Source organism: Carica papaya, chromosome 2 (genome assembly GCF_054855325.1).
Source record: "Carica papaya isolate Zhongbai chromosome 2, ASM5485532v1, whole genome shotgun sequence".
Classification (NCBI taxonomy): domain Eukaryota; kingdom Viridiplantae; phylum Streptophyta; class Magnoliopsida; order Brassicales; family Caricaceae; genus Carica; species Carica papaya.
In genome coordinates this window covers 30,567,261-30,592,895 of record NC_142310.1, presented here as the reverse complement: position 1 = coordinate 30,592,895, position 25,635 = coordinate 30,567,261, and the positions used below count along the sequence as shown (strand labels likewise).

Genomic DNA, 25,635 nt, shown 5'->3' with positions numbered 1-25,635 from the left:
ACATGTCGAGAGTCAATATACATTCTTTAGCAGCTTCCCAAGCAAAAAAATGTCATTCTAGGCGGAGCTTTAGTCTTCCAAATTTGCTTAAAATGTGTTGTCATGCTATCTCTGCTCTCTCTCTTGCATAAAAAATTATAGAAAGATTTCACCAAGAAACCCCTCTTGGCATCCAGTTTCCACACCCTTTTATTTTTTTCTTTGGCCAAATTTATGTTAGCCAAACATAGAAGTAAATTGCTATATTCTTCTACTTCCCAATCCTGTAAATTTCTACTAACCCGTACACACCAAGCCCTAACCCCTCAACTGTCCCATATGCCTTCTCCAACCTAACCTCCTTATCACTGGCGATAGTATAAATTCTAGGGAAATGATCTTTTAACTTGAAGTCTCAACCCATTCATCCTGCCAGAACCGAACCTCCTCTCTGTTTCCCACCTAACAACCCACACAGCTCCTGAAAACCATACTGCCATCCCTTATTTTCGTCCACAAACTCAAACCATCCGGTCTAAACCTTCCCCTCCTGCCTCTCTCCCTCTCCCAATCAACCCATCTTGCCTGCACCACCTTCCTCCACAGCTTCTCCTCCTCGATAAGAGACCTCCACAACCACTTCCCTCGGAGTGCAAGGTTCATCTCTCCAATAGATCTTAAACCAAGGCCTTTTTACAACTAATAAAACAACAAATAGTTGAATAATTAAAATCTATCAATATTACATAAAAATTTCAAATTTCTATATAACTTTTTTCCTCTTAAATTATATTTATCAATAAAAAACCTCAAAAAAATTATACAAGCTTGAAAATTCATAACATATTCATTTAAAATGAATAATAAAATGTTAATCATGTAACTAAATCAAAAATAATATTTTATATGAAATAATGAAATGACTAATCAATATATCAAATCACCTCAATAATTATTGGTATAGTTGTAAGTACATTAGATATTTTATCATAGAAATTGAGGGTTTAATTGACCAAAAATAAAAGATATCCAGGAGGAGGTTATTATCATAATTCATTACCCAGGCATCAATCCTAATTACATAATGTCAATCATGATTCCATTAGAATTGTATTCAACCAACCAACATAATCAACACGATAATAATCATGCCCATCACAATAGTCATCCCATTCCAACTCTGTTACACCTCTATTCAGTGAACCAAACAACTCGTAAGTGCAAAGGGAAGCACACAAAGTTCCAAATAGAACTCCATACAAGAAGCCTAGAGATGACCAAACATGTAAAATTTTTGGGACGAGAAAAGGATAAATAATATTAGAAGGGCACCAAAGAGGTACCACTTCTTTAGAAAAGAAATCTCACCAGAGGCAAATGATTCTCGACGGAAGAAAAGGGAGAGTTGGAATTTTCAAAAAAGCTCTATATTTTTTCCTTTCCAAATTACTTAGCAAATAGAAAGGGGAATCAAAGAGAAACTTTTGCTTCTGCTTGGTAGCCAAAATTCTGCATCCAAATTCCTCCTCAACCTATCGGCTAACAACTTAAGACAAATTAAGGAGAGTAAGAAGAGAATCATAGAGCTTTGAGGTTTAGAAGCACCTTAGAAGAATATGGCTTGGTGTTACACACCAAGCCTAGCATAAGAAACACCTATCTAACAACTCTCAGCCCCTCTTCATCAAGTCGTTAAGGGTTAACACTCTGCCCGAAGCAGCCTCTTTGGAGAAGAAGGTAATCATAGGAGCAGCCCTCATTTCCAAATAAGCTTCCAAGGGAACTGGTCCAAATAATGTAAGGCAGCTACAGAAGAAAGTCAAAAGATTTAACAGAGAAACTTTTCATCCTTTTAATGCTTTAAATCATGGTATCTTCCAAAGAAAGGTAAATAAGAGCGAACTCCATGGTCAAAAGTACAGATGGGGGAGTTTGAATGTATAGATGGGAAAACAAAACTTGCAATACGTGAACCAGATGGACCCGCTCTGCTCCGTTTCAATTCTCTTGTAATAGTTCAAGTTTGGGTGGCGACAAGGCAGTTACTAATTCAGACAGCACCAACGTGGATTATCTCTAGTTTTATAATTTAAACAACTTGTTCGAATCCGACGCACCTATATATTTTTTGATAGAACTCTCCACAGAAAATAAATTCAAACGCAAACATTGAAAATAATTATCCAAGAATCAAAAGAGGTGCCCATCTTAAGGGCCAAAAATGATGATCTCCCAATTCTGATGTTTGTACGAAATTGCTATGTCAAAGTAGCTCGCACGGGCTTTACTCCGCTAGGTTGTCAAATAAATTACTCTTTTTCAAAACTCATTTAAGGAGGCATACTGATCATCACAAATCTTACGTAAAATTATTTGAATTATAATAAAGTTATTTTGTTGAATTTGTTATTAACCTAAATAAATAATTTTCTATCTTCATGAAAATATTTTTAAGTAACTAGTTAATCCATGCATAGCGTTCGATACTCCCGGATCCATTGCAGTTCAGGTTATCATATAATCGTTGTGAGTCAATGTCATGTTTTACGAGGCTCCCCTTAACATCAAGATGATGTCATCCCTAGCAGTAAGGAGGGAAGGCCAGTCATCAATTTCCCAATCATTTAAGGAAGAGAGGAAGACACCACTAGATTCCACTGCCATAAACTGCAAAACCATCTCGCACCCAGAGCAACAACAAAATTAGAGGGAAAAGAGATTGCTTCAAAGGATGATAAACACCAAGGATCAAGCCAAAACCAAATATGATGCCATTCCTTGCCTTAAACACTATGGAAAACACCCCACTTCTAACAATCCACCTCTAAGGGCTATGGTTGATAGCACTGCTACCCACCTTACGGCACCAACAATCAAAATCAAGGTCAAATTTGGCTATAACAAATTTCCACCATAGGTTGTCTCTAAAATTGAGAAGTCTATGTTGCCACTTAGCCAATAATGCTTCATTGGAACACACAAGAGATCCAATCCTCAACCCACCCGTGCTCGAGGTTGTTTGACCTCTTAAGCACTTTTCTCGTAATAGGAAACAGAGACAAAACCATATACTGTCTATAAAGAAAGAGCCAATGAAAAAGTAACTGTACAAGGCCGTCAATATTTATCAGGAACAACAAGATATCTATCATATCAACAACTAGATTTCTCCTGAAGAAAAAGATCCAACACCTAATACAAAATTAAAAGGAAAAAACTAAACAAGAAACATTCAGAAACTTTCAAAAGGTAAAGTGTAACATACCAGCTTGGCATATCCCTCACTTTCTTCACGAAGAAGGTTAAACTTCGTTTGCTGATAAAGAAGCCGTGTGTTCACCCTAACCTGAAATCATATGCATCTTTAAACTAATTTTATAAAATAACTATTTTTGTCCTTAAAATCTATGCGTTCTAATTTACATTACCAAAATTAGAGGGATTATATAACTATTCGAATTTCCCATAAAGATTAAGTAATGAATTTAAATTCATAAAGAGATTTTTTTAGAAAGAGATGTATCAATCTAAAGCCCTGAGCATGGTATTCTGTATTCAAATACACATTAAATACTTAAGAACCAGACAAAGACATGAAATTCACAGATAGTGGTAGATATAAGGAAAAAAATGAAAACGAAAAAGTAAGAACTACTGTTATCAAATAACCATATTTATGTGTATTAAAACCTGCATGGACAATCTTTTAGACAATAAAAAGTACTCTTTGACACAAAAATCCCAGAATTTTTAAATATTATCTTTTTTTATAATATAGTGCATTCAAAAGATATTACCTACTAAATTCACATTGTTGGAAGTTACCTTGGTCTCTTTTCTTTAAGGAATAAGTACTCATTGAGTAGGGCAGCAACATGGTGCCACTCATGTGAGGATATTTAAAATCCAGTCCAACTATCAATTAGCCCTCAAAATCCTCCTCATAAGACATGATAAAACCTCAACATAAAAAAATAAAAAAATCCGAAACCATGGGTAGCTCACTCTCAAAAAAGAGAAGGCAACAGCCTCAAAAGCCCTATATCACCTTCCAATTAACCCACAAGGCAGGCAAAGGGATAAGCGGGACTAATTTCTTCCCTTGTCTTACCACTCCAAATACACTGCCAAGCTCAAATGTATCCGAAAAGGCAAGGGCAGTGCTCCAAAGGCAATAGAGGACATCAAGAAGGTAGCCAAGAGACGTTACCTTGTTTTCGAGATCCTTGATAATGATATCATCAAGTTCATGTCATTTTATGGTGACAAATACAATCCAAACTGTTATTCTTCAAAAGTTACATCAAGATTGACATAGAATTATTTCCTTTTATCTGTCCGCAAAATATACATAATTCTATAAGTTTTATTCAGCTTCTATATCATATCTATCAATAGTACTACTAATTACATAATCGATCTGTAACTTCATCCAAGAAACCTATCCAACTTTAAACAATTGATCTTCAAGTCAGATAAGAAACAAAATGAACACATGAATTACATCAGGATACACACATGAGCACATTTTCCGTAAGTTTCATTTCCTAACATGCATATCTCACCACTGTTTACTATGATATGATGAGAAGAACCTAGAAGTACATATTTCTGTCAATAAAGATAACTGTGATAGCAAAATTCAAGCATGATGCATGTACGCACCTCTTTACCCTTCAAATCTTGAGCCTTTATCTTAATCATTTCAGCCTCCCACAGAAATTCTTCCTGCAAAGTAAGAAATTATCATTTATAGCTCTTTTACATCAAATATTCAGCAGACATCTAGATCTACGAACAACAGCAAGAAAACGATGATCATATCCGCAACAGACCTCACAACGCTCTTGGAAAAGCCTCAGTGGGACTAATGAAGATTCTGAAAGCCATTTCGCCTAAAGGAAAAAAATAATAATAATTCGCAGAGTCATTAACTATGAATGTCAAAAAAAGCACTATAACAAACGAGAAGAGAAATTCAACGCACATACATATGTACAGTGTGCATATTAGTAAATCACAAGGTTTAAATGACCTCCAGAAGTCCAATTATACAACAAGTATCTATGACACAGTGGAATGATAAAGGAAGATGCCATTGTTAAGGAAGCCAGGCACCATTTTTTTTTTAAATAAACGTATAGATCTATTGAAAGAGACGTCAAGGGGACGTCACCCATGTACAAGGTAGAATTTATAGATATAAAAGAATATGTACAATAGATCCAAAATTGTTTCAGCTATCAAGATTGTGACCAAGAATATTTGATCCAAAATAGTGGAGCCATTTATCTTTAATAGTAACAAAATCTGTTTTAATTCCTTCAAAAGTTCTATTGTTTCTCTCCTTCCAAATAATTCAGAAGACAGTCAAGGGAATAATTTTGACTTGCTTGTTTTTCAATCTGATCCCTTCCCAGGCAAGAAGTTCATTTTGACAAACCCCGTTGTGACCCAATGAATACCAAGGAGATTGAAGATCATAGACCATAACATGCGAGTGACAGAGTAGGGCAGAAGAAGATGGTGGCAAGTTTCAGTGTTCTGTTTGCACATGGGGCATCTGTTGGCGAGACTCCACCCCCTTTTCATTAGATCATCAAAAGTGAGGATCCGACCCTTAGCTGCTTCCCAAGCAAAAAAAAAGCTCTAGGAAAGGCTTTAGATTTCTGAAGTATTTTTCCAGGCACCATTGCTTGGGGCTATTAGTGCCAAGTCAAACACAAAGAACAAAAAGTAAAAATCTTTTAAAAAACTTCAGATATCAATTTAACATAAGAAATTCTTTACGTGCTATATCACCATATAGTATTGGGTGGATTGTTATAGCTCTGTCAGACACAAGCCAAATATCAACAAGAAATCTTTTTTAAAATAATCAACAAGAAAGCTTTTAAATACCAAAGAATGACACTAAGAATGAAAAGCAGCAAGCTAAGAAAAAAGATTAATAGATCGAACACGAGAAAGTGAGTTCCACAACATAAAAGACCAAGAAGCAATATATGCAAGGGAAACCATTTTGGAGAGTTTTCTGACATAGAAACTACTAAATCAGGACCATTAAGAAAAATGAGGCATTTTGCTTTTACTTATTTTTTATCTTTTTTTATTCTTAGATCATCTAATCAGGCTCCTCATATCTTAGCTAGGGACACAATTCGAGTTCCTGAGAATCATAGGGCGGTTAATGAGCCCTATCAATGTTCTTCACATTCTTTTGAGGGACATATTCAATTCCTTATATGAATGAATGGTTCTTATTTGTATTGATAAGAGAAAGAACAATACAAATATATTGGCAGATAAGTTATCCAACAAGAATACAAGGAAAGAGTAACAGAACAAAAACAATATATAAAGCAGACAAAGAAGACAAGACCATCAGCATGTCACATAATAATAGTATCCCAACTCCTACCTAAAAAAAAAGGACATCTACCAGCAATACCACATCGAGATTTTGTAGCTTCATTCATTTTCTTTTTTTTGAGATAAAAGTATAGAAGTGTATTAAGAAAGGCACCAAGGGAGTGCTGCTCATGTATAAAAGATGTACATATCAATGAGCATATCTACAATCGCTCCGAAGTCTTCTAAGCTATGTATATTGTGTTCCAAAATATAGGAGACAAAAAAGTGAAACCATCTATCCTTAAAGTTGGTGAAAAGATTCTCCTTTCCATTGAAAACTCTATTGTTGCATTCTTTCCAAATAGTCCACATAATGGACAGATGGATGAGGTGGGCAGATTTGCTAGAACCAGTAAGCCACTCCCAAGCATTTAATTCGCTAATGACCGAACCAGCCATCACCCAATTTGTGCCTATAAGGCTGTAAACCAGAGTCCTTGTAGTTTCATGCATATTATCCATTGTTTACAAACTAGAAACCAACTGTTATTATGCATAGAAGAATAAATTCTCATACTAACCAACTTTATCAGACGTGAACGGTGGTCACCAGGCATTGTTAGCTGCAAAATTGAGTGCAAAGACAATTATGAGCAAAGGAAAACCATAAACCATAGCAGTTATATTTCTAGTTAATTAACAGAAAAAATTCCTCTACTTTGGGTAGGGACAGCACCCGCTTGGTGCACGGTTAAAAGATTAATTTTTTCTTTCAAAAAAAAAAAGTGACTGCATATTATTTACAATTCATTAACAATAAAGAGCAAGTTCTCTCTAAAGAAAAGGAGATGCAAAAAAGAAAAAGTTGCAAAATTTTGCTTATCCTCTATGTTGCTCAATGCATAAAGATACCAACCTTTTAATCTTAAACAAATATAGAACTACAGATAGTCCTTGTTTTACAAGACACTAAAAGAAACGCTCCGATTAGAAAAAGGGAAGAGCCAATGATGACTAAGCAGGTAAAATCCATGTGATAAAGTCAATTTTCGTCATTGGTTCACTAACTTATGAGAAAGCCAAAGGCCCCAGCAAATATCAATGTTAACACATAGCCTGCCAGGTCACTAACACCCAGTTATCATAATTGCCTCAACTTCTCACACTGCCAGACACTTATAACGTGGGACCATAACTAACATCACCTTCCTAACTGAAAGGATACTAAATGATATAGTCTCTCCCCATATTAACCTACAGATGTGTTATGGCAAAAATCACTACTCACTTCTAATTACTAATTACTTATAACTCTCCTAAAACCTAACCTAAGAATCAAACCTGGAATAAATTGCAGGCCCACATGTTGCTACAAGTTGTCGGTAACTTGAACATCATCAACTATCTTGACATAGTGTTATTCAACCTATTGCTAATTTCAATATCTGCACACGTGTTGTCAACCACTATTTTATGGCAGAAAGAAGTTTGTGTAAGAATTTCCACAGGAAAATTTTTTTTTTAAATATAAAGGATAAAATACTTTGGAAGTACTTATACTATTTGATTTTCTCCATTAAGCCCATGTACAATTTTTTGGTCTATTTTAACCCTGTATTTTCAAATTTTATCCTGATAGCACATAGCCTTAACTGCTGTTAGAGAACCGTTAATGGTTTAGACACGTGACCAATAACGTGTCAAAAACATGACACATAAGCGATGACGCAGTAGACACATCAGATTAAAAAACTCAAAATTTCATTTGTGTTCCCCAATTCCACGGTTCCTTCCTTTGTTCTCAAATAGTACAAGGATTCATAGGAAGAAGATGACAAGAAGAAACAAAAGAACCGGAAAACCCAAATAAAATTTTGAGTTTCTAATCTAATGCGACTGTCACGTCATGCACTACGTAATCACTTATGTGTCATGTTTTTAAGACATCATCAGTCATGTATCTAGACATTAATGGCTCCCTAATGGGAGTCAAGGTTGAAATAAAAGTATAGTGGCTTATAACGTATTTTGGCCAAATTATTTATAAAAAAATAACATATTTTGGCCAAATATAAAGTATGCTATTAAGAGCACCGAGAGGGTGCAACCATTGTATCAACATTTTACAATTTTATCAACAAGTCAATTAAGTCTTTTAAATACTCATAAAAATAGATGAGTGACTTCTAATCAAGAAATCTATGGTTTGAAACCAAGAATCCTTCAGTCTATTAAAAGACCACTCAATGTCCTCAAAAGTTCTCCTATTCTTTTTTTCCCCATATGACCCAAAGCATAGCCAAAGGGATAAGGCCAGGACTCGTTGTAGATTTTAATCCATGATTGCCCTTCCAAGTGCAAATCTTTTTTTCAGGTAAAAAAGTATAAAGTATCATTAAATGCAAGCATCAAGGAGGTGCAAACTCATGTATAAAAAATTTACATATCAACAAAGATATTGATCAAATCACCAAAATCCTCCATGGAATACAAAGGTTGGCACACAACAAAAAGTCTAGGCTCTGGAACCATCTCACTTTAATCTTAACAAAATCCTCTTTCACCCCATTGAATGTTCTCCTAATCCTTTTTTTCTATATAACTCAAAAGATTGCAAGTGGAATGAGCCCCAATTGTCTTCTCCGACTTGTAATACCCTTCCATATCCAAATTTCATCTCTTACACTAACAATCATAATAAACTGTACCCCACAATCCCATACGCTGTTTCCATAGACTATACGTTATGGGTCACCAAAGTAAAATATGGTCACAACTCTTTTCCGTCGTCTTACATAAGTAGCACCAATTTACCATGATCTTCCCCCTTCTCATCAACGTATCAATACTCAGAATACATCATAACTGCTTCCCAAGCAAAGAAAGCAACCTTCGGAGTTGCATTCACCTTCCAAATTTATCTGAATGGAAAATTATTCACATTGGGCTCTTCCTTGGTCAAATGTATATAAAAAGAACCAAATGTGAAGATCTCTATTGAACTATAAGACCAAACCGGTTGGTCATAGTTCTCGTCTAGAGGTATAGAAGAAAATGAGCTCAACAGTGATTTCTATTTATTAATTTCTCAATTATTGAGATTCCTCTAAATCTTCATGTGCCAATCCTTTCCTCCTTCTTTATCTCTATAAGCCTCTTTAACAGGGATATCTTTGTATCTTAAGACGGCAAAAATCTATTGGAACCTATTTCTCAACACTTCCCCTTCAATCCAAACATTCGTCTAGAAACCAACTCTCTTCCCATTCCTGATTCTCCATTTGATACATTCCCGAAGTTTATCTCTTCCCATGTATATCTTTTTCTATAGTCCCTTTCCATGCAACCTAGCCAAACGCCTGAGCACTTCCATCTATCCGTCGTATGAAATTTAGCCTCGATAACTCACCTCTATAGTGTACTCCTTTCTTTCATAAATCTCCACATCTATATTCCCTTAAGCGCCTGATTCATCTTAATTTTTTTGTAATACAAAGAGCAAAGTATAGTATTCATATCAGCACTAAAGGGATGCCAATCCATTTACAAAAAAATTTACATATCTACCAAAGTATTAATTAGGTCCCCTAAAATCCTCCATCAAATAAAGATGATAACTCAATAACAAAAATCCAAGGGTCTGAAATCATCTATTTTTAAGTAAATCAAAACCATTTACATTGTCAACTCTACCAAAAGTCCTTTTGTTCCTCTCCTTCCAAACTATCCAAAAGATGGTAAGTGACATTAAGTTTGCTTATTTCCTCCCTCATCTGATACCTTATACACCCAAATTTCGTCTCTCACCAATCTTGCCATCACCTAACTGATGTCTAAAAGCCCATAAACCATAGTTGAAAGCTTTTACATCACTAGACACTAGAGTATTACATGGTTACAAATCTAATATACCCTCTTCCAGAGGTAACAAGTATTCGCCAAAATCTTGCCCTGTCTCCTCAGTTCCTACCAGCCTCATACACAGGGTGGAACTCTTAGCCTTCCAAATTTGTCTAGACATAAATCTAGAGCCATTACCTTCATGCTTGAACAACTACTTGTACAAAAACTTGACTGTGAAAGACTCATTCTCTATAAAGCACCACTGAAGGTTGTCCTTGCTCTCGTCCAGTCACAAGGGAAAGAATACTCAACAATTTCTCACACTAATTGGTCTCCCAATCATTAAGATTTCTCAATACAAAAACCTATTGTTCCTTCTCACGCGAGGGGGGGGGGGGAGAGTCACATATCTTAGTATCTTTTTGGTGGGCTATGGCGAAAATGTGAAGATACTGGTCTCAACAGGTACCGCCTTACAGCCACTAATTGGAGATAGTCTGACTCTGTCCCTCTTGCCAACCTTCCACTTGACATGTGCTTAGAACTTATCTCGACCTACAATAATCTTTTGCCACATCTTTCCCATGTGGTCTTGACCCCACTCTGGTGAACACTCTCCAATCAATAACAAATTCTACTATTATCAACCTTCCCCAAAGCACTCCTTGCTTCATAAACCCCCACAACCACTTACTCTGCAAAGCCTTGATCATCTCGTCCAAGGACCTTAATCCTAAACCACTTAGGAATATTGGATTTTTGAGCTCGTTCCATGCCACCAAATGATATCTTCTTCTACCTTTCGCAGCGCTCTATAGAAATCTGCTTTGAATAATTTTCAATCTTGGTCACACCCACCACGATAGTCAAAAGGGACGAGCAATAAATAAATAAATTACTCAGAGTGCTTCTAATGAGCATAAATATTTCCCCTTTAGAAAGGAGGGCTTTCTTCCACCCTGCTAATTTCTGTTCAAACCTATCCACCACCGAATCCCACATCCTAGCTTCTTTAAAATTAGCACCAAGAGGTAGCCTCAAATATTTGATTGGCAAACTGATAATTCTGTAGGCCAATGCCCTCGCCATTTCTGCACGTGTGTCATTTCTGTTGTTCTAGTCTTTAGGAGTTTGGTTACTTTGTTTGGCAGAACATGGGTTTCTTAAGAGTCACATTTTGATGGCTCTTGCAATGTATTCATCTATGTAATAGCTTTAAGAGCTTTTGAACAAACTGCTGAGAAAAGCATTTCTCTTTTAGGCTTTTCTTTTACTTTATGTTTCTGCTTCTCCCTTTGTTTTAGCTAACAAGAACATTCATGTAACAATTATGTTCATCCTTAAGCATCATAAACCCATAAGAAAAGTTAAACAGTGGTTCAGGTCTAATCACAAATATTTGCCTAGAAAGAAGTGGAAAAAATCAAATATTACATCATATTCTTTACACTATAATAGGTAATTCACAGAAAAAGTGACATCTTAGTCAACTGCAATTATTTACAGGTGATTATGGTCTGTTACTCAGAAATGTTCTAATAATATCAAAGACGGCAGAGCTATCTAAACCCAAAAATACTGCACAACTAGCCACAAGAAGCTAATTATCTCTGTGAGGCCAATAAAAAGCTCATGTCCTCTGACTGTAAGAACATAAATACTACTAAAATAATCTTACAAATTAGATTCTTTATCACTTTCATTCTACCAAACACCAAGAAGCATAATCATAAACACCGAAACAATAGAATAAAAGCAATTCAACAATGGGAAGAGATAACGCACATCTTGAGCCATCTGCGTCACGATATCTGCAAAACACGAAACCAGCTCTTCCTCTGATGATTTATCTGAGAACTCCACGAGTTCCAGGGCCGCCTTGCACTTCTGAAATGGCAATTCGCCTCGAACCTACAAGCAAAAAACACACTCAAAAAATTCAACCCCGCACTTCAAACCAAACAAGTCCGCACAAATAAACATATTTACACAAAAGTAAAAAGGAAAATGTAAAACAAAGAAATGGTTCAGAGAGAGAACCATGGAGGAGCAGAGCTCGCAGAGGAAGCGTAGCATGGGGACGGGACTGGGCAGTCTGAAGGTAGGGTTTCCATTTTTACATTCGCGGACGAACTCTGCCGTTACGTATATACACTCCATGGGAGGGAGAGACATTTCCTTCTTCCTTTTCTGTTTCCTTTTTTTTCTCAAGAGAAGAAGAAACAAACCCCAGAAAATAAGTGGGGGTTTGGGAATTTAAGAAGAAAGAGGAAGAGAGAGTGGTGATACTGAAAACTGACGAAATTTCATTAGAGAATAGATGTGTGATGGTGGAGAATTAGGGTTTCAGGAGATCTATTGCTGTAGGGGTTTGAAACTTTGTAAATGGCGAGCATAAAATACTTCATCCTTTCTTCCTTCCATTTTTCTGCTTTGTATTCTTGAGACTGGCGATTGACGGGCTTCCCTTCCGTGCTGCAAATATCGGATCGGGTCGAATCCGATGGGTCTGAAATAGTTCCAGTTACCAATGGTCGTGGGCCGTGGGATCTAACTGGGCCTGTTTATATAGGTGAAGCAGTCTGTTTCAGAATCATAATATTATATCAAATATAACGTGTTTTAATGTAGTACCAATTTATTTTAAAACCATAGGAAAAAGAAGTTACTTGCATTATTTATATATTAAAGATAAATATATTTAAATTTATTATCTTCTATAGTTCAGTTATGAATGTCCAAAATTAATACTATAAATATAAAAAGAATTTCCTCAACAAATTACATATTGTTATTAATAACACAAAATCTCTTAATATTTTGTTTCTAGCATTTTCTTGACACCTTTTTGAAATTAAAATTCCAGATAGATAAGAAAAACGGAAAAAATTCAAGTCAGATAATACGAGTTAAGGATCAAAACTGTATAAGTCTATTAGTTTTTGTTACTTAAGTAATGCTCTAATTTCATATTAGTCTTTGAAAGGTACAAAAACTCGAGTTATTTTAGGAATAAAAATATAATATTTATATTTTTTAAAAATAAAAATTAATCTAATTAATATTTAATTGAAAAATAAATAAATAATAAAATCAATAAAACTTAAACATATGTTATAATTATAGAGAAATGCTCAAAAATCACAATATAATAATTAATATTCATTTTTTAAGTACTTTAGAAAAAAAATAAAAAATTATGTCGAATTTTTAATTCATCATAATTTTTTCAATCAATAAAACTTAATCGATATTAAAAAAAATTCATTCATAAATGTATTAATTTCAGTGAGATTTAATGTAATTTAATTATTGCAATTTTATTAATATAATAGGAAATTAAATTATTCATTTTATTAAATTAAGTAATATAATTTAATTATTGCAAGTTATTATTATATTTATTCATAAATTTTAAAAAAATAAAACGATGATAGAAAAGAAAATAAATCAGTTATCATAAAGTAACTTATATTGTAGAACTGAAAACGGTGGGGGAAGGAAAACTCAAGGGCATTCAGTTCGTTAGATTATTGCATACCTAGTTTGTAATGCCTTGTTTTTTTTTGTTTTCACGTTGGACGTAATTAACAAAGCAACCAATTCCATAACTAATCGGTCATGCACAAGGAAACACTATCACAATCCCTTATTCAATTATCAAGATAAACCTACAATCATGTACAAGTCATCGCACACAATACAACCATACTCAATATCTATGCTACCATCAATTTTACACATTCCATTCGGTCAAAAGAAACTAAAATTTTTATCCTGTTACTCTACACACTAGGTTCAGAAGCCAACAACTTCGATCCGGACTCCGTCCCTACAATATCTGTAAAGAGAAAAGAGTGAGTTGATTTAACCCAGTACAGTAAACTCAAAATACATGCATAAAATGCAACAATATAAACCTCATGCCGTCCCCGGTCGGTATCACGGACCGAGAGAGCAGAATACTCCGCAACCGGGAAATATCATTTGTAAAAGTTGTGTGGCAGAACCACACGCACAGGGAGGCTACTTGGGAACTAGAATCAGAATTTAGGGCCCAATATCCTCATCTGTTCGATCAAGAGTAAGAGGCAAATTTGGGGACCAAATTTCTTTAAGGGGGGGTGTAGCGCCCGGGAAATTGAAAAAGAAGAGAAAAAAAAAACGTGCACGCCACGTCAACAGCCACATCAGCAGACCCAGTCAGCAGTCCTGGCCAACCAGGACCTGCCACGTGGCAAAACCACGTCGACCGGGGACGGGCCACGTTGGCGATCCGCGTGCGCGCGATCGGACGGCCCAGATCAATCGCGCGCACGGACGGCCCAGATTTAATCGCACAGACGGCCCAAATTTAATCAAAAACGGACGGTCCAGATTAAATCAAAATGGACGGCTAAGATCAAAAGGCAAAAGGGTATAAATAGAACCCTCACACCAGACCACAAAACCCTAGCCGCCTGCCCTCGCCGGCCGCCGCCACCCGCCGCCGCACCGGGGAGATTTCCGACCGCTGATCGAGGTAAATTTCATACCCCCGACTCGTTTTTCCACGCTGATTTCCCCAGTGGCCAAATCGGAGCTAAAATCCCGGCCAAACGGTCGAAAAACACGGCCGAAAGCCAGCGGCGCCGCCGCGCCCCTCCTCTGTTTTTGCCTCCGATGAGGCCCTTCCCGGCCTCCGTTTAATGCAATTTTTATATCACCGTGATCACCATTCTTTTCTCTACAGGTTGGTCAGAGCCGAATCACCAAAACACAAACTTCACCGGAGAGCCGCCGCACCCGAGTGCACCGCCGCCGGTAAGCTTCGGTTTTCCGTAAATTTTTTGCCCCCCGAGGGCCGTAGGGTTGTTTTATCGCAGGAACCAATGCGAGTGTGGCTGAATTCGGCCGAAAACAGCCGAAAACGGCCAACCCGAGGCGAACCGCCGCCACAAGCGGCGGCGCCGTCGCCGGAGCACGGCGGAGCCGCCGTGCCGGAGTTGCGATATTGGCCGAAAGGGGCCCTGGGCCTAATTTGGGATTTTTTGGAACACGTGCAGGTACCAGTAGTGCGTTTCAGTTCCCCGGGAAAAAATTCAGAGAAAATTAGGGACAGCCTGCAAGCGCACTGTGAAGCCGTGTTCGGACCCCGAAACGAGTAAGGACCCCTCACCCTATTTTCTATCACGGTTTTAAAGTTCAATAAATGATAAAACGGTATTTCATGAATCAACGAATGTGTGAAACTGCTTAAGGTCGTTAATGGAGCCCGAGTCTAGTGTGTTTGTCGGTTAACTGTTATTTGGCATGTTTACAGTTTTAAATTCAGTATGAGATTTGATGTTTTCATTTTATAGTTTCGTGTGCATATTTTACTGTTTTATTGATTATGGATTGAATGACTGGGATATTGATGTTGTATGCTGTCTGTTTGGCATAAATTACCGTTTTGCTTGTTTGTATGTGATTGATGATGCTGACTAAGGAAAAAGAGAATGAAAGATTATGTAAGTGGGTAATTATATAATGTGGTCAGCCTGACTAGATATCCTGGGAGATGGTGGACGGACCGGGTCCGTAGGGAACCCTACCAGGATTGTGGTCTCCTATACCGGACGGGGTATGGAGATCTTATGTGTTTTGGCGCCCATACCGGACGGGGTATGGGGACGGCCCGTTTCACCCTCATACCGGATGGGGTAATGAGGTTTATAGTTTGGCGCCCATACCAGACGGGGTATGGGGACGACCCTCGAATCTGATTTCAAGTGTTAAGGGTTAACGGGTAGCAGGACCCCTATGGATCCCCATGGATACTAGTGGGCTGGTAAATGAGGAAAATATATTGTCAACGATTGAATTTCAAAAGGTTTGATAAATATTACGTTATACAGTTTATATATGATTTCATGATGATAATGATGTTATTGTTTTCGTATATTGTCTTATGAATTTCACCGGGTAAGTGAATGGTAAAGGTTTTGTTGTAAATTATGCTCCATTGGTTTTTTTGTGTTTTCTACCAACCTTTACCTCCGTGACGGTGAGATATCGTGATGTCTTTACTGGGCTAGTGTAACTCATTCCTTATTTAATCATTTCATATCAGGAAGACCTTGTTCCCGAGCCAGTTCCGCAGGAGGACGACGAAGGGGACACCTAAAGACTCCATAGCCATATTTGTAGCTTTTACTTTCAAGTTTCTCCTTTAGGTAGTTTGATCTTTTATATTGTGAGCACGTTTTTGGTTTTAGTGTAAGGGATGTTAATCGAATTTTTGACTTCGCTTCCGCATTTGATATTTTTAATATAAATTCCATTTTAAATTTTCGGGGCTGTTACAGGGGGAGAGTTGTAAGGCCCGGAAAATTTGGAAAAATTTATTATTTTATTATTAAATATTTTTATTAAGTTAAAAAAAAAAGCGTCACGTCAGCAGCCACATCAGCAGTCCTGGCCAACCAGGACCTACCACGTGGCAAAACCACGTCGACCGGGGACGGGCCACGTTGGCGATCCGCGTACGCAAGATCGGACAGCCCAAATTCAATCAAAAACGGACGGCCCAGATTAAATCAAAATGGACGGCTGAGATCAAAAGGCACAAGGGTATAAATAGAACCCCCACACCTAACCACAAAAACCCTAACCGCCTGCCCTCGCCGGAGAAGACGAACCAGACGCCGGAGAAGCCGGCCGCCGCCGCCACCCGCCGCCGCAACGTGGAGATTTCCGACCGCCGATCGAGGTAAATTTCATACCCCCGACTCGTTTTTCCACGCTGATTTCCCCTATGACCAAATTTGAGCCAAAATCTTGGCCAAACAGCGGGAAAACACGGCCGAAACCCAGCGGCGCCGCCGCGCCCCTCCTCTGTTTTTGCCTCCGATGAGGCCCTTTCCGGCCTCCGTTTGATGCAATTTTTATATCACCGTGATCACCATTCTTTTCTCTACAGGTTGATTGGAGCCGAATCACCAAAACACGAACCTCACCGGAGAGCCGCCGCACCCGAGAGCACCGCCGCCAATAAGCTTCGATTTTCCGTAATTTTTTTGCCCCCCGAGTGCCCTAGGGTTGTTTTATCGCAAGGACCGATGCAAGTGTGGCCAAATTCGACCAAAAACGGCCAACCCGAGGCGAATCGCCGCCGTGCCGGAATTGCGATATTGGCCAAAAAGGGGCCCTGGGCCTAATTTGGGATTTTTTGGAATACGTGCAAGTACCAGTAGTGCGTTTCAGTTCCTCGGGAAAAAATTCAGGGAAAATTAGGAACAGCCTGTAGGCGCACTGTGAAGCCGTGTTCGGACCCCGAAACGAGTAAGGACCCCTCACCCTATTTCCTATCACGGTATTAAAGTTCAGAAATGATAAAACGGTATTTCTTGAATCAACGAATGTGTGAAATTGCTTAAGGTCGCTAATGGAGCCCGAGTCTAGTGTGTTTGTCGGTTACCTGTTATTTGGCATATTTTACAGTTTTAAATGCAGTATGAGGTCTGATGTTTTCATTTCATTGTTTCGCGTGCATATTTTACTGTTTTATTGATTATGGGTTGAATGACTGAGAAACCGATGCTGTATGTTGTCTTGTTTGGCATAAATTACTGTTTGCTTGTTTGTATGTAAATTGATGATGCTGACTGAGGAAAAGGAGAATGAAAGATTATGTAAATTGATAATTGTATAATGTGGTCAGTCTGACTAGATATTCTGAGAGATGGTGGACGGACCGGGTCCGTAAGAAACCCTACCGGGATGGTGATCTCTCATACCGGACGGGGTATGGAGACCATATGTGTTTTGGCGCCCATACCGGACGGAGTATGGGGACGGCCCGTTTCACCCTCATACCGGACGGGGTAATGAGGTTTATAGTTTTGGCGCCCATACCGGACGGGGTATGGGGACGGCCCTGGAATCTGGTTTCAAGTGTTAGGGTTAACGGGTAGCGGGACCCCTATGGATCCCCATGGATACTAGTAGGCTGGTAAATGAGGAAAATATGTTGTATAATGATTAAATTATAAAATGCGTGATAAGTATTATGCTATATAGTTTATATGATTTCATGATGATGATAATGTTATTGCTTTCGTATATTGTTTTATGAATTTCACCGAGGTGAGTGGATGGTAAAGGATTTATTATTGGCAAAAGGATTTGTTGTAAATTATGCTCCATTGGTCTTTTTGTGTTTTCTACCCACCTTTACCTCCGTGACGGTGAGATATCGTGATGTCTTTACTGGGCTAGTGTAGCTCATTCCTTATTTAATCATTTCAGATCAGGAAGACATTGTTTCCGAGCCCGTTCCGCAGGAGGATGACGAATGGGACGCCTAAAGACTACATAGCTATATTTATAGTTCTTATTTCGATTATCTCTCTTAGTTAGTTTGTAATTTCATGTTTTGAGTACGTTTTGGTTATTGTGTAAGGGATGTTAATCAAAATTTTGACTTCGCTTCCGCATTTGATATTTTTAATACACATTTCATTTTAAATTTTCGGGATCGTTACAGTAAGTTAGTCGAGAAAATGCTAACGTTTTCAATAAAACGAATACTAAATACACTCGCATTCAGGTTTTACTAAGAATATGCTTCATTGGTTGTTTTATGTTTTCCATAACCCTTTGATTTTCCGTATCAGTGGTAAGACGTTGATATTTTTACTGAGTTAGAATAGCTTATCCATTTTTTTTTAACCATTTCAGATCAGGATAACAACGATCTAGATCCTGAACAGCAGGAGACCAATTAAAGAATTGTCCCTTTCGCTTCGTCAGTTTCGAGTACAAGTTAACCATATTTATTTTTAATGTTTCTTCCCCATTTGAGTTTCAAAAACATTCTCATAGCCCATATTTAGGCATTTTAAATAAACGTGCAAGAAATGTAATCTTTAAACTTTAATTATTTCCGTTAAATAATAAATTTCAATATTATTTACTTTACTATTATTGAGTTATACGCTCAAAATTTCAGATAGGGGTTTAGGCTTTTACAATTTTTGTCGAAAAATCAAATTTGGGAATGACACTAAAGAATGAACCAAGAAAAGTCAAAATTTTTTATAATTCTATAATCCTTTTGTTTTTTGTTTTTTTTTTTTGTTTTTTGGTTGAACCAAATTATATTTCTTTATTAATAAAATACATATAATTAAGAACTAAAATTATAAAATATTTTTATGTACTAAATAAAGTGAATAATATTTTTCCTAATAATCAATTTGTTAATTTATTTTATAATTATTTTTTAAAGACACGAGACGGTTTTGCAAGAAGCAAGTACCCAAAAACCCATAAGTTGAATTTGCAAAACTCTTACTCGTAGCATTTATTATGGTTACAAAGGAGTAGCTAATTCAATTGAATTAAATTATTGATTAACAATAAACTATTTTTTAAAAAATAAAGATTGAATTTCATTCAAATAGGAAAATGTCATATCATGGAATTTTTTTCATTTCTAAAAATAAAAAATAAAAAATATTAATATTAATTATTTATAAATATATATTATAAAGATAAAATTTTAAATATCATTTACTCAAATCTTAAAACATAAAAATAAAATCAATGTCATAGTGATAATCATATATCATATAGAGATCAAACTTGAAATATCATCACCACTCAAATTTAAGATATAAAAATAAACTTAATATGATAATATACATAGTAATTGTCTATTGAAAATTTTAAAATATAAATATTAATTGATTATAAATCATAGGTTTCAAATTGTGTGCACTTGTGGGTTGCATATATCGTAGGTCATACATATTGACCTTTCAATGTTGATTATGATTTTTCCTTGTATATAAATACCTCGTGGCCTAGCTGCATTCATGTTATGATGCTCTAATTTTGCAACTACCCCCAACATGTACAACTTGACAATTCAATACTATAATTAAGATTACTAATATCTCTTGTAATTTGGACAATTTCAAAACAAAGCTTTTGGGTATTTCTCTATTAAATAAAGGAGATAGCATTAATTGCTTGTCAAGGCTTGAGTATACGAGAAACTAGGAATACAAATGTTTACACAAATATAATTGTTCATATACGCATGGGTTACACAGTGGAAAGCTAAGAGCAATCGTGCAATTATATTATCATATTACTTATGTATATATTGTTATTTAATTTATATGATTTTAAAGATTTTTTTATGCGTATAGATGATATATTAGGTTCAGAAAACTATATGTTGTGTGCCTATTATCATATATATATGTATATATAGAGTAGAAGATATATATATACATATACGTTTAACTTAACAAATTTGCATATAAGAATATACGTAACGTATAAATAATTATAATATAAGTTATTTATATCTTCTCATTGTTATAACAATAACTTAAACTTTATTTTTTCACACAATAGCAAGGGGTTGAGTGTAATATTTATTCTCATATTAAAAATGGAGTTGATGCTCATATATTATAACAACAAGTTTAAAGAATATGTACGAGAGAAAAAAAAATGTTTAGAATAAAATCTCTATGATTAAGAGATCGGTAAACTTAAAGTTTAAATAATGAGATTTATAATAAAATATTTGAATTGCTTTCAAGATTTAATGAGTCAACTAAGTACTATGAAAATATAATTTGAGTTATTGATTGTATCAAAAAATATTATTAGTGTTTTTTAGTAATTCTACTCTTGATGGAATTATCACTCTATATATGATAAAATATAGTATACAAAATGAAGAAATTAGATGTAGGGACACATATATAAATTCCTCATGGGCTCTTATCACAAATAATAAGAGTAAAAAGTAAGAATAAAAGTCCTAAGGAGCGTGATAAATACAAAGAAAAGTCTCAGTCAAAGAAAAAGTTCAAATGTTATCGTTGTGTTAAACAATACCGTATTAAACAAACTGTAAATTATTTAAGACAAAATAAAATAATAAAAAAATTAAAAAGGTAGTAGAATGATAACAAAACTACTATTACAATTAAAAATTTTGAACAATTGATCAGGTTTACCTTTCAGGAGGATTAATGTAATATTTTTATAAACCGTTATCTTAAGTCAATAAATGATTCAAAATCATGTTATCATACTACATGTAGAAGTGATATTTATGTTTGGTACAATTTAAAAAAATTTAGTAGATTGTACATGTTATCGTGTCATTATCAAAGTTTACGATTAATTTGGAATTGTATATATAATGGATTTGATTCAAAATTTAGTTCCTGATTTTTTTTTTTCTAAACTGTTTTATACGTAAAATCTTATATTCTTAAGTTTTATTTTACATCTTTTTATTATTACAGCATGATTAAGTTTTTTAGAAATTAAATTTTATATAAAATGCAACACTTGGATCAAATGTTATTTTTAATCTCTTCTACACTAAAACTCATGTTGGATTCTTATTTATGTACAAATTTTACCATAACAAAGATAATTTGAAATTTAAATTATTGTACTATGATATAAACTGTATAGCAAATTAAATAGGTATATTGTATTAAAAAATTAATTCATGATCGAATTATTCTAATGTTGTGTTCTTTAAAGTGTATTTTAATAATTCAAAGTAAAAATTCGAGTTGTTAACTATGTAAATAGAGTGTTGTACTATTTCAATTATAAATTTTTGACATAAAATTAATTATATAAAAGAAATATATAGCATATGTTAATATTAAAACATTACATAAAAATTTAATCATTACTATTATTATTTTGAGTATAGGCGTGGATGAAAGACATCATATGTGTGTCGTCAGGGGTTGATAAAATGATTTTAATAATTAGTGCAGGAAAAGTTGCATGTCTTTGAATTGGTCTTAGTAGTGCTAACCACCAGCCAAGATTTTTCTCATTGAATTCTCTTCTACGTATCCATTCAAGCTAAGGCTCCTGACAGCTCTAGAACAGTACTGATTGTGGAAGAAAATTATACTATGAATACTTTTGTTGCATCTTTTATCAAATTAAATAAATTTGGTCCAACCCAACCAAACAGAGGAGATAGAAAGAAAAAATAATTCATGAAAATATAAAAGGTGGTGGTACCAAATTTGGTCTTTTGAAAGTAAGTATCAAAGCTAATGTTTTTATTGATAAATTTGGTATTTAATTGCCAGACATGATAATCCTAACAATTAATAACTTTTTGTCGCTTAATAGAATATTATATCAAAAATTGATGTAGATCTTTTCGTATTTATAAATAAATTTTACATGTCATTTATACATTAATAATAATATAATTAATATCTTAACAAGTAAATTTAAAAATAGATTTAAACATTTTAAAAATTTTAAAATAAAATTCACAGTTTTAATTTTTTTTTTTGACACAAAAAAGGAAAAAAAGAAATACCCAAATACAATGACACAATTAAATAGTACACATTATAAATTAAAAAATCCGAGTAAGATCATTCCGTAAGATATTTAGAAACTCAATAAGAAAGTGGTGCAGATAGTAGGAAACAGACAGATAAAAAATTAACAAATTTAATTTTAGTAAAAACTACACGACACACAAACACATATAATGAAATTATGTGTTTAAAATAAATAAATTAGTGTGTAATATTATTTGTACATGAACATCCTTTATACTCTTCTATGATTTAAACAACTTCAATTACAGCTGAAGGCTGTGTTGTATGGATTGCTTGCTTGCATGCCTTGAAATCAAAATGGCCTTTTAAGGTTCTTGAAATCCATGGAGTCAATACACTCTAATCTATCTCTGTGTAGATTCAGCAACTTCAATAACTCCGTCACCTTCTCCTTCGTTCTCTCCCCACATCCAACCTGCAGCAACAACAACAGCTTTTGAAAAGCTCCCACTTGAACAGCTTCAACTAAAACGCCGCCGTTTTCCCTCTTCTCGTTCTTGCAAAGCTTCCACAAAATCGACACTGATACCTCCGTCGCCAAATCTGACACCCGTAGTATCTTCTTAACCAACACAGGCATGGTTAGAGCATTATTATATGCCTCTTCTCTCCCACGTTCACTGCTGCAGAGACCATCAATAACAGCCATTGCCTTCTCGCAAATGCTTCTCTCAGCTTCAACGAGTGTTTCTACCAGCAATGAGACTAAACCCATGTCTGCAAATCTTGATATGATCTTCTCACTTGATGAAGATTTGATCATGCTATAAATGATGATCAGTGAAGCCTTGGTAGCAGTAGGGCAAATGGGTTCCTTAATAAGCTGGACTAGACCTTCCATTGCCCCTTCAATTTTTGATAAAGCTTCTGCTTTTCTCCCATCTGATGAAACAACCTCTTTTATCAACAAAACTGCGTTTCTCCTCTCAGACAAATCTCCACTTTTCAAAAACCATACCATGCTATGCAAAGACGAGGGTGATCCTAAACGAGCTCTCGCCTCTCCATCAAGCGGAAACATTGTAGTCAAAGTTGACAATATCTCCTTCAAAACGACAGCGTTTTCATCAGTGCGAAGAGAGAAAACTTCAAATACTTCAGCTAAAACTCTACCCGTGCCGTTGCTGATAATGCACTTCCTGTTACGTTCACTTTCTTTACATAAAGTCTTTATCTTCGCCACCAAATCTCTGCAACCATGTCTGTCATTCTTCTTACAAGCGGTGTTGATCCTCGAAAGAAAATCCGAAACCTCAATGGAACTCACAGGAATCCTGGGGGTTGGGATTCTCTGGATGCCATAAGAGCTGTTTTCGACGCACCAGTCCTGTATCATCTTGCGTATGGTGTGATTGGGAATAGGCTCAAGACTCCTCAAGACTTGGTTTGTGATGGGACAAGTCATGTTCCCAGCCTCTATCCACTTCTCTATGCTCTCTCGGTCGTATGTGATTCCGGTCGACAAGGTGACTGGATCTTTCATCAAGTCCAGCGATATGGGGCACCGGAAATGGTTAGGAATGGTTAGCTCCAAGTCTCCATTTTCTCTGGCCTGCCGCTGCTCCTTGGCGGCAAGGCGAGCTGCCCTTCGCTTTCTCAGTGAAGAAATCATTGCAGAATAGTAATTAATTAAGGAGTTCGATCGATCACTTGGTAGTAGCTAGTATATATTTAGTTTGATAGTGTTTAATTTGTGGGTATAGTTGTGATTCGTGTAAAGGAATTTGGGAGGGGGTATCAGGTGGGTGTATTTATATATATGGAGCGTGATGAACGCGGCTGTTCAACATTCAAAACTTGGGAAGACTTATATGTTTGAATGAAAATTTATAAATATTAAAATATATGTGACAATAAATTTTAAAAATAGAGAGAGAGAGAGGTGGGTGTGTGTTGATCTGTTGGGGGGGTTTTTTTGAATATTTGACCGTTGAAAGTTTGAAATGGTAAAATTCGCGAAGTGGTAGGGGGGAGGTTTTTATTTTAAGATTAATATATGAAATTAAATAAGGAAGGAATCAAAACGTTGACACATACAAAACTAGACCCGTCAACGCATGAGTCGGTTGACTGACTAAATTGCATGTTATTTATTTTCTCCTATACATATTAATTATATATCGTGATTTATTATTTATTTGGGATTTTTCTTTGAATTGATTGGCGTCTGGGTTCACGCGTAGGAAACGCGCAGCTTTCCAAATTTGCTACGCAAAAAATGGGCTTATGGAACGCACGGTGAATATTGGCCTGTCTTGACCGTTTGGACACGTACTAAAGTCGTGGTGTTCTTAACGTAATGTTGTATCTTTAATTTGAATGGATCCAATCTAAACACGTAAAATTGTTCTTTTGGGTTACTCGTTCTTGATTTTAAAGTGTTCGTGCACGTTGAAAAATTTTGGTTATAAATAATTTTAATTAAAAACCATATAATATTAGAAATTGTTTTGTAACGATCCAAATTTTTAAATAAAATAAATTATAAATTTAATACGGAAACGAAATAATAAATTTAAAATTCACATTCGTTACATAATAATTTGTTATACCCAATAGAAATATGAGAATGACCATTTTAAAAAAAACAAACGAAAAATTAAAGAAATAAATAGAAAGTAAACAACTAAACATTCTATTCGCAACCTTCTTATCGTTCATAATCTATATATTAGTTCTCTTAATATGAAATAGTTAATGAAAGAGTGAGTTACACTAGTCTAGTAAGAATGTCACACTACTCACCGATACAGAAATTAAAGTTAATAAAAATCATAAAAACAACTAATGAATTTCTTAATTTAAATAAATTAATTTATCATAAATAAAATCATTTATTACATACTCACCGTAGCGAAATTTTCAAAATCAACCTATATAACCAATAATACAAACAACATCGTAATCTCATTTTCAATTAGTCAAGTCAGAACAACAACTTTTTCTATTTATCTATCTATTGGTATCCATTGATGTCCATAGGAATGCCCCCACTACGCGTGAACTCTTATTCAACATTGTCAACTAACTATGTAACACCCAAGTGTTATTATTTTTATTTTGTAATTATTTG

The 25,635-nt window shown here is 35.4% G+C and overlaps 1 protein-coding gene and 1 pseudogene across 1 annotated transcript in view; both read right to left on the bottom strand.

The window, feature by feature from the left end:
• THO2 overlaps window positions 1-12,627 on the bottom strand; it is a 49,814-nt gene extending 37,187 nt beyond the window's left edge. Inside the window, exons 1-6 of the mRNA XM_088214024.1 lie at window positions 12,217-12,627; window positions 11,962-12,087; window positions 6,915-6,956; window positions 4,815-4,874; window positions 4,645-4,707; window positions 3,245-3,325 (exon numbers count right to left, since the gene is read on the bottom strand). Coding sequence (XP_088070150.1) covers window positions 3,245-3,325; window positions 4,645-4,707; window positions 4,815-4,874; window positions 6,915-6,956; window positions 11,962-12,087; window positions 12,217-12,351 — 507 coding nt within the window. The 5' untranslated portion in view covers window positions 12,352-12,627. The remainder of the gene's footprint in view (window positions 1-3,244; window positions 3,326-4,644; window positions 4,708-4,814; window positions 4,875-6,914; window positions 6,957-11,961; window positions 12,088-12,216) is intronic.
• A 10,028-nt stretch (window positions 12,628-22,655) lies between these two features.
• LOC110824497 (U-box domain-containing protein 21 pseudogene) lies at window positions 22,656-24,330 on the bottom strand (annotated as a pseudogene).
• Between the last annotated feature and the right edge of the window lie 1,305 nt (window positions 24,331-25,635).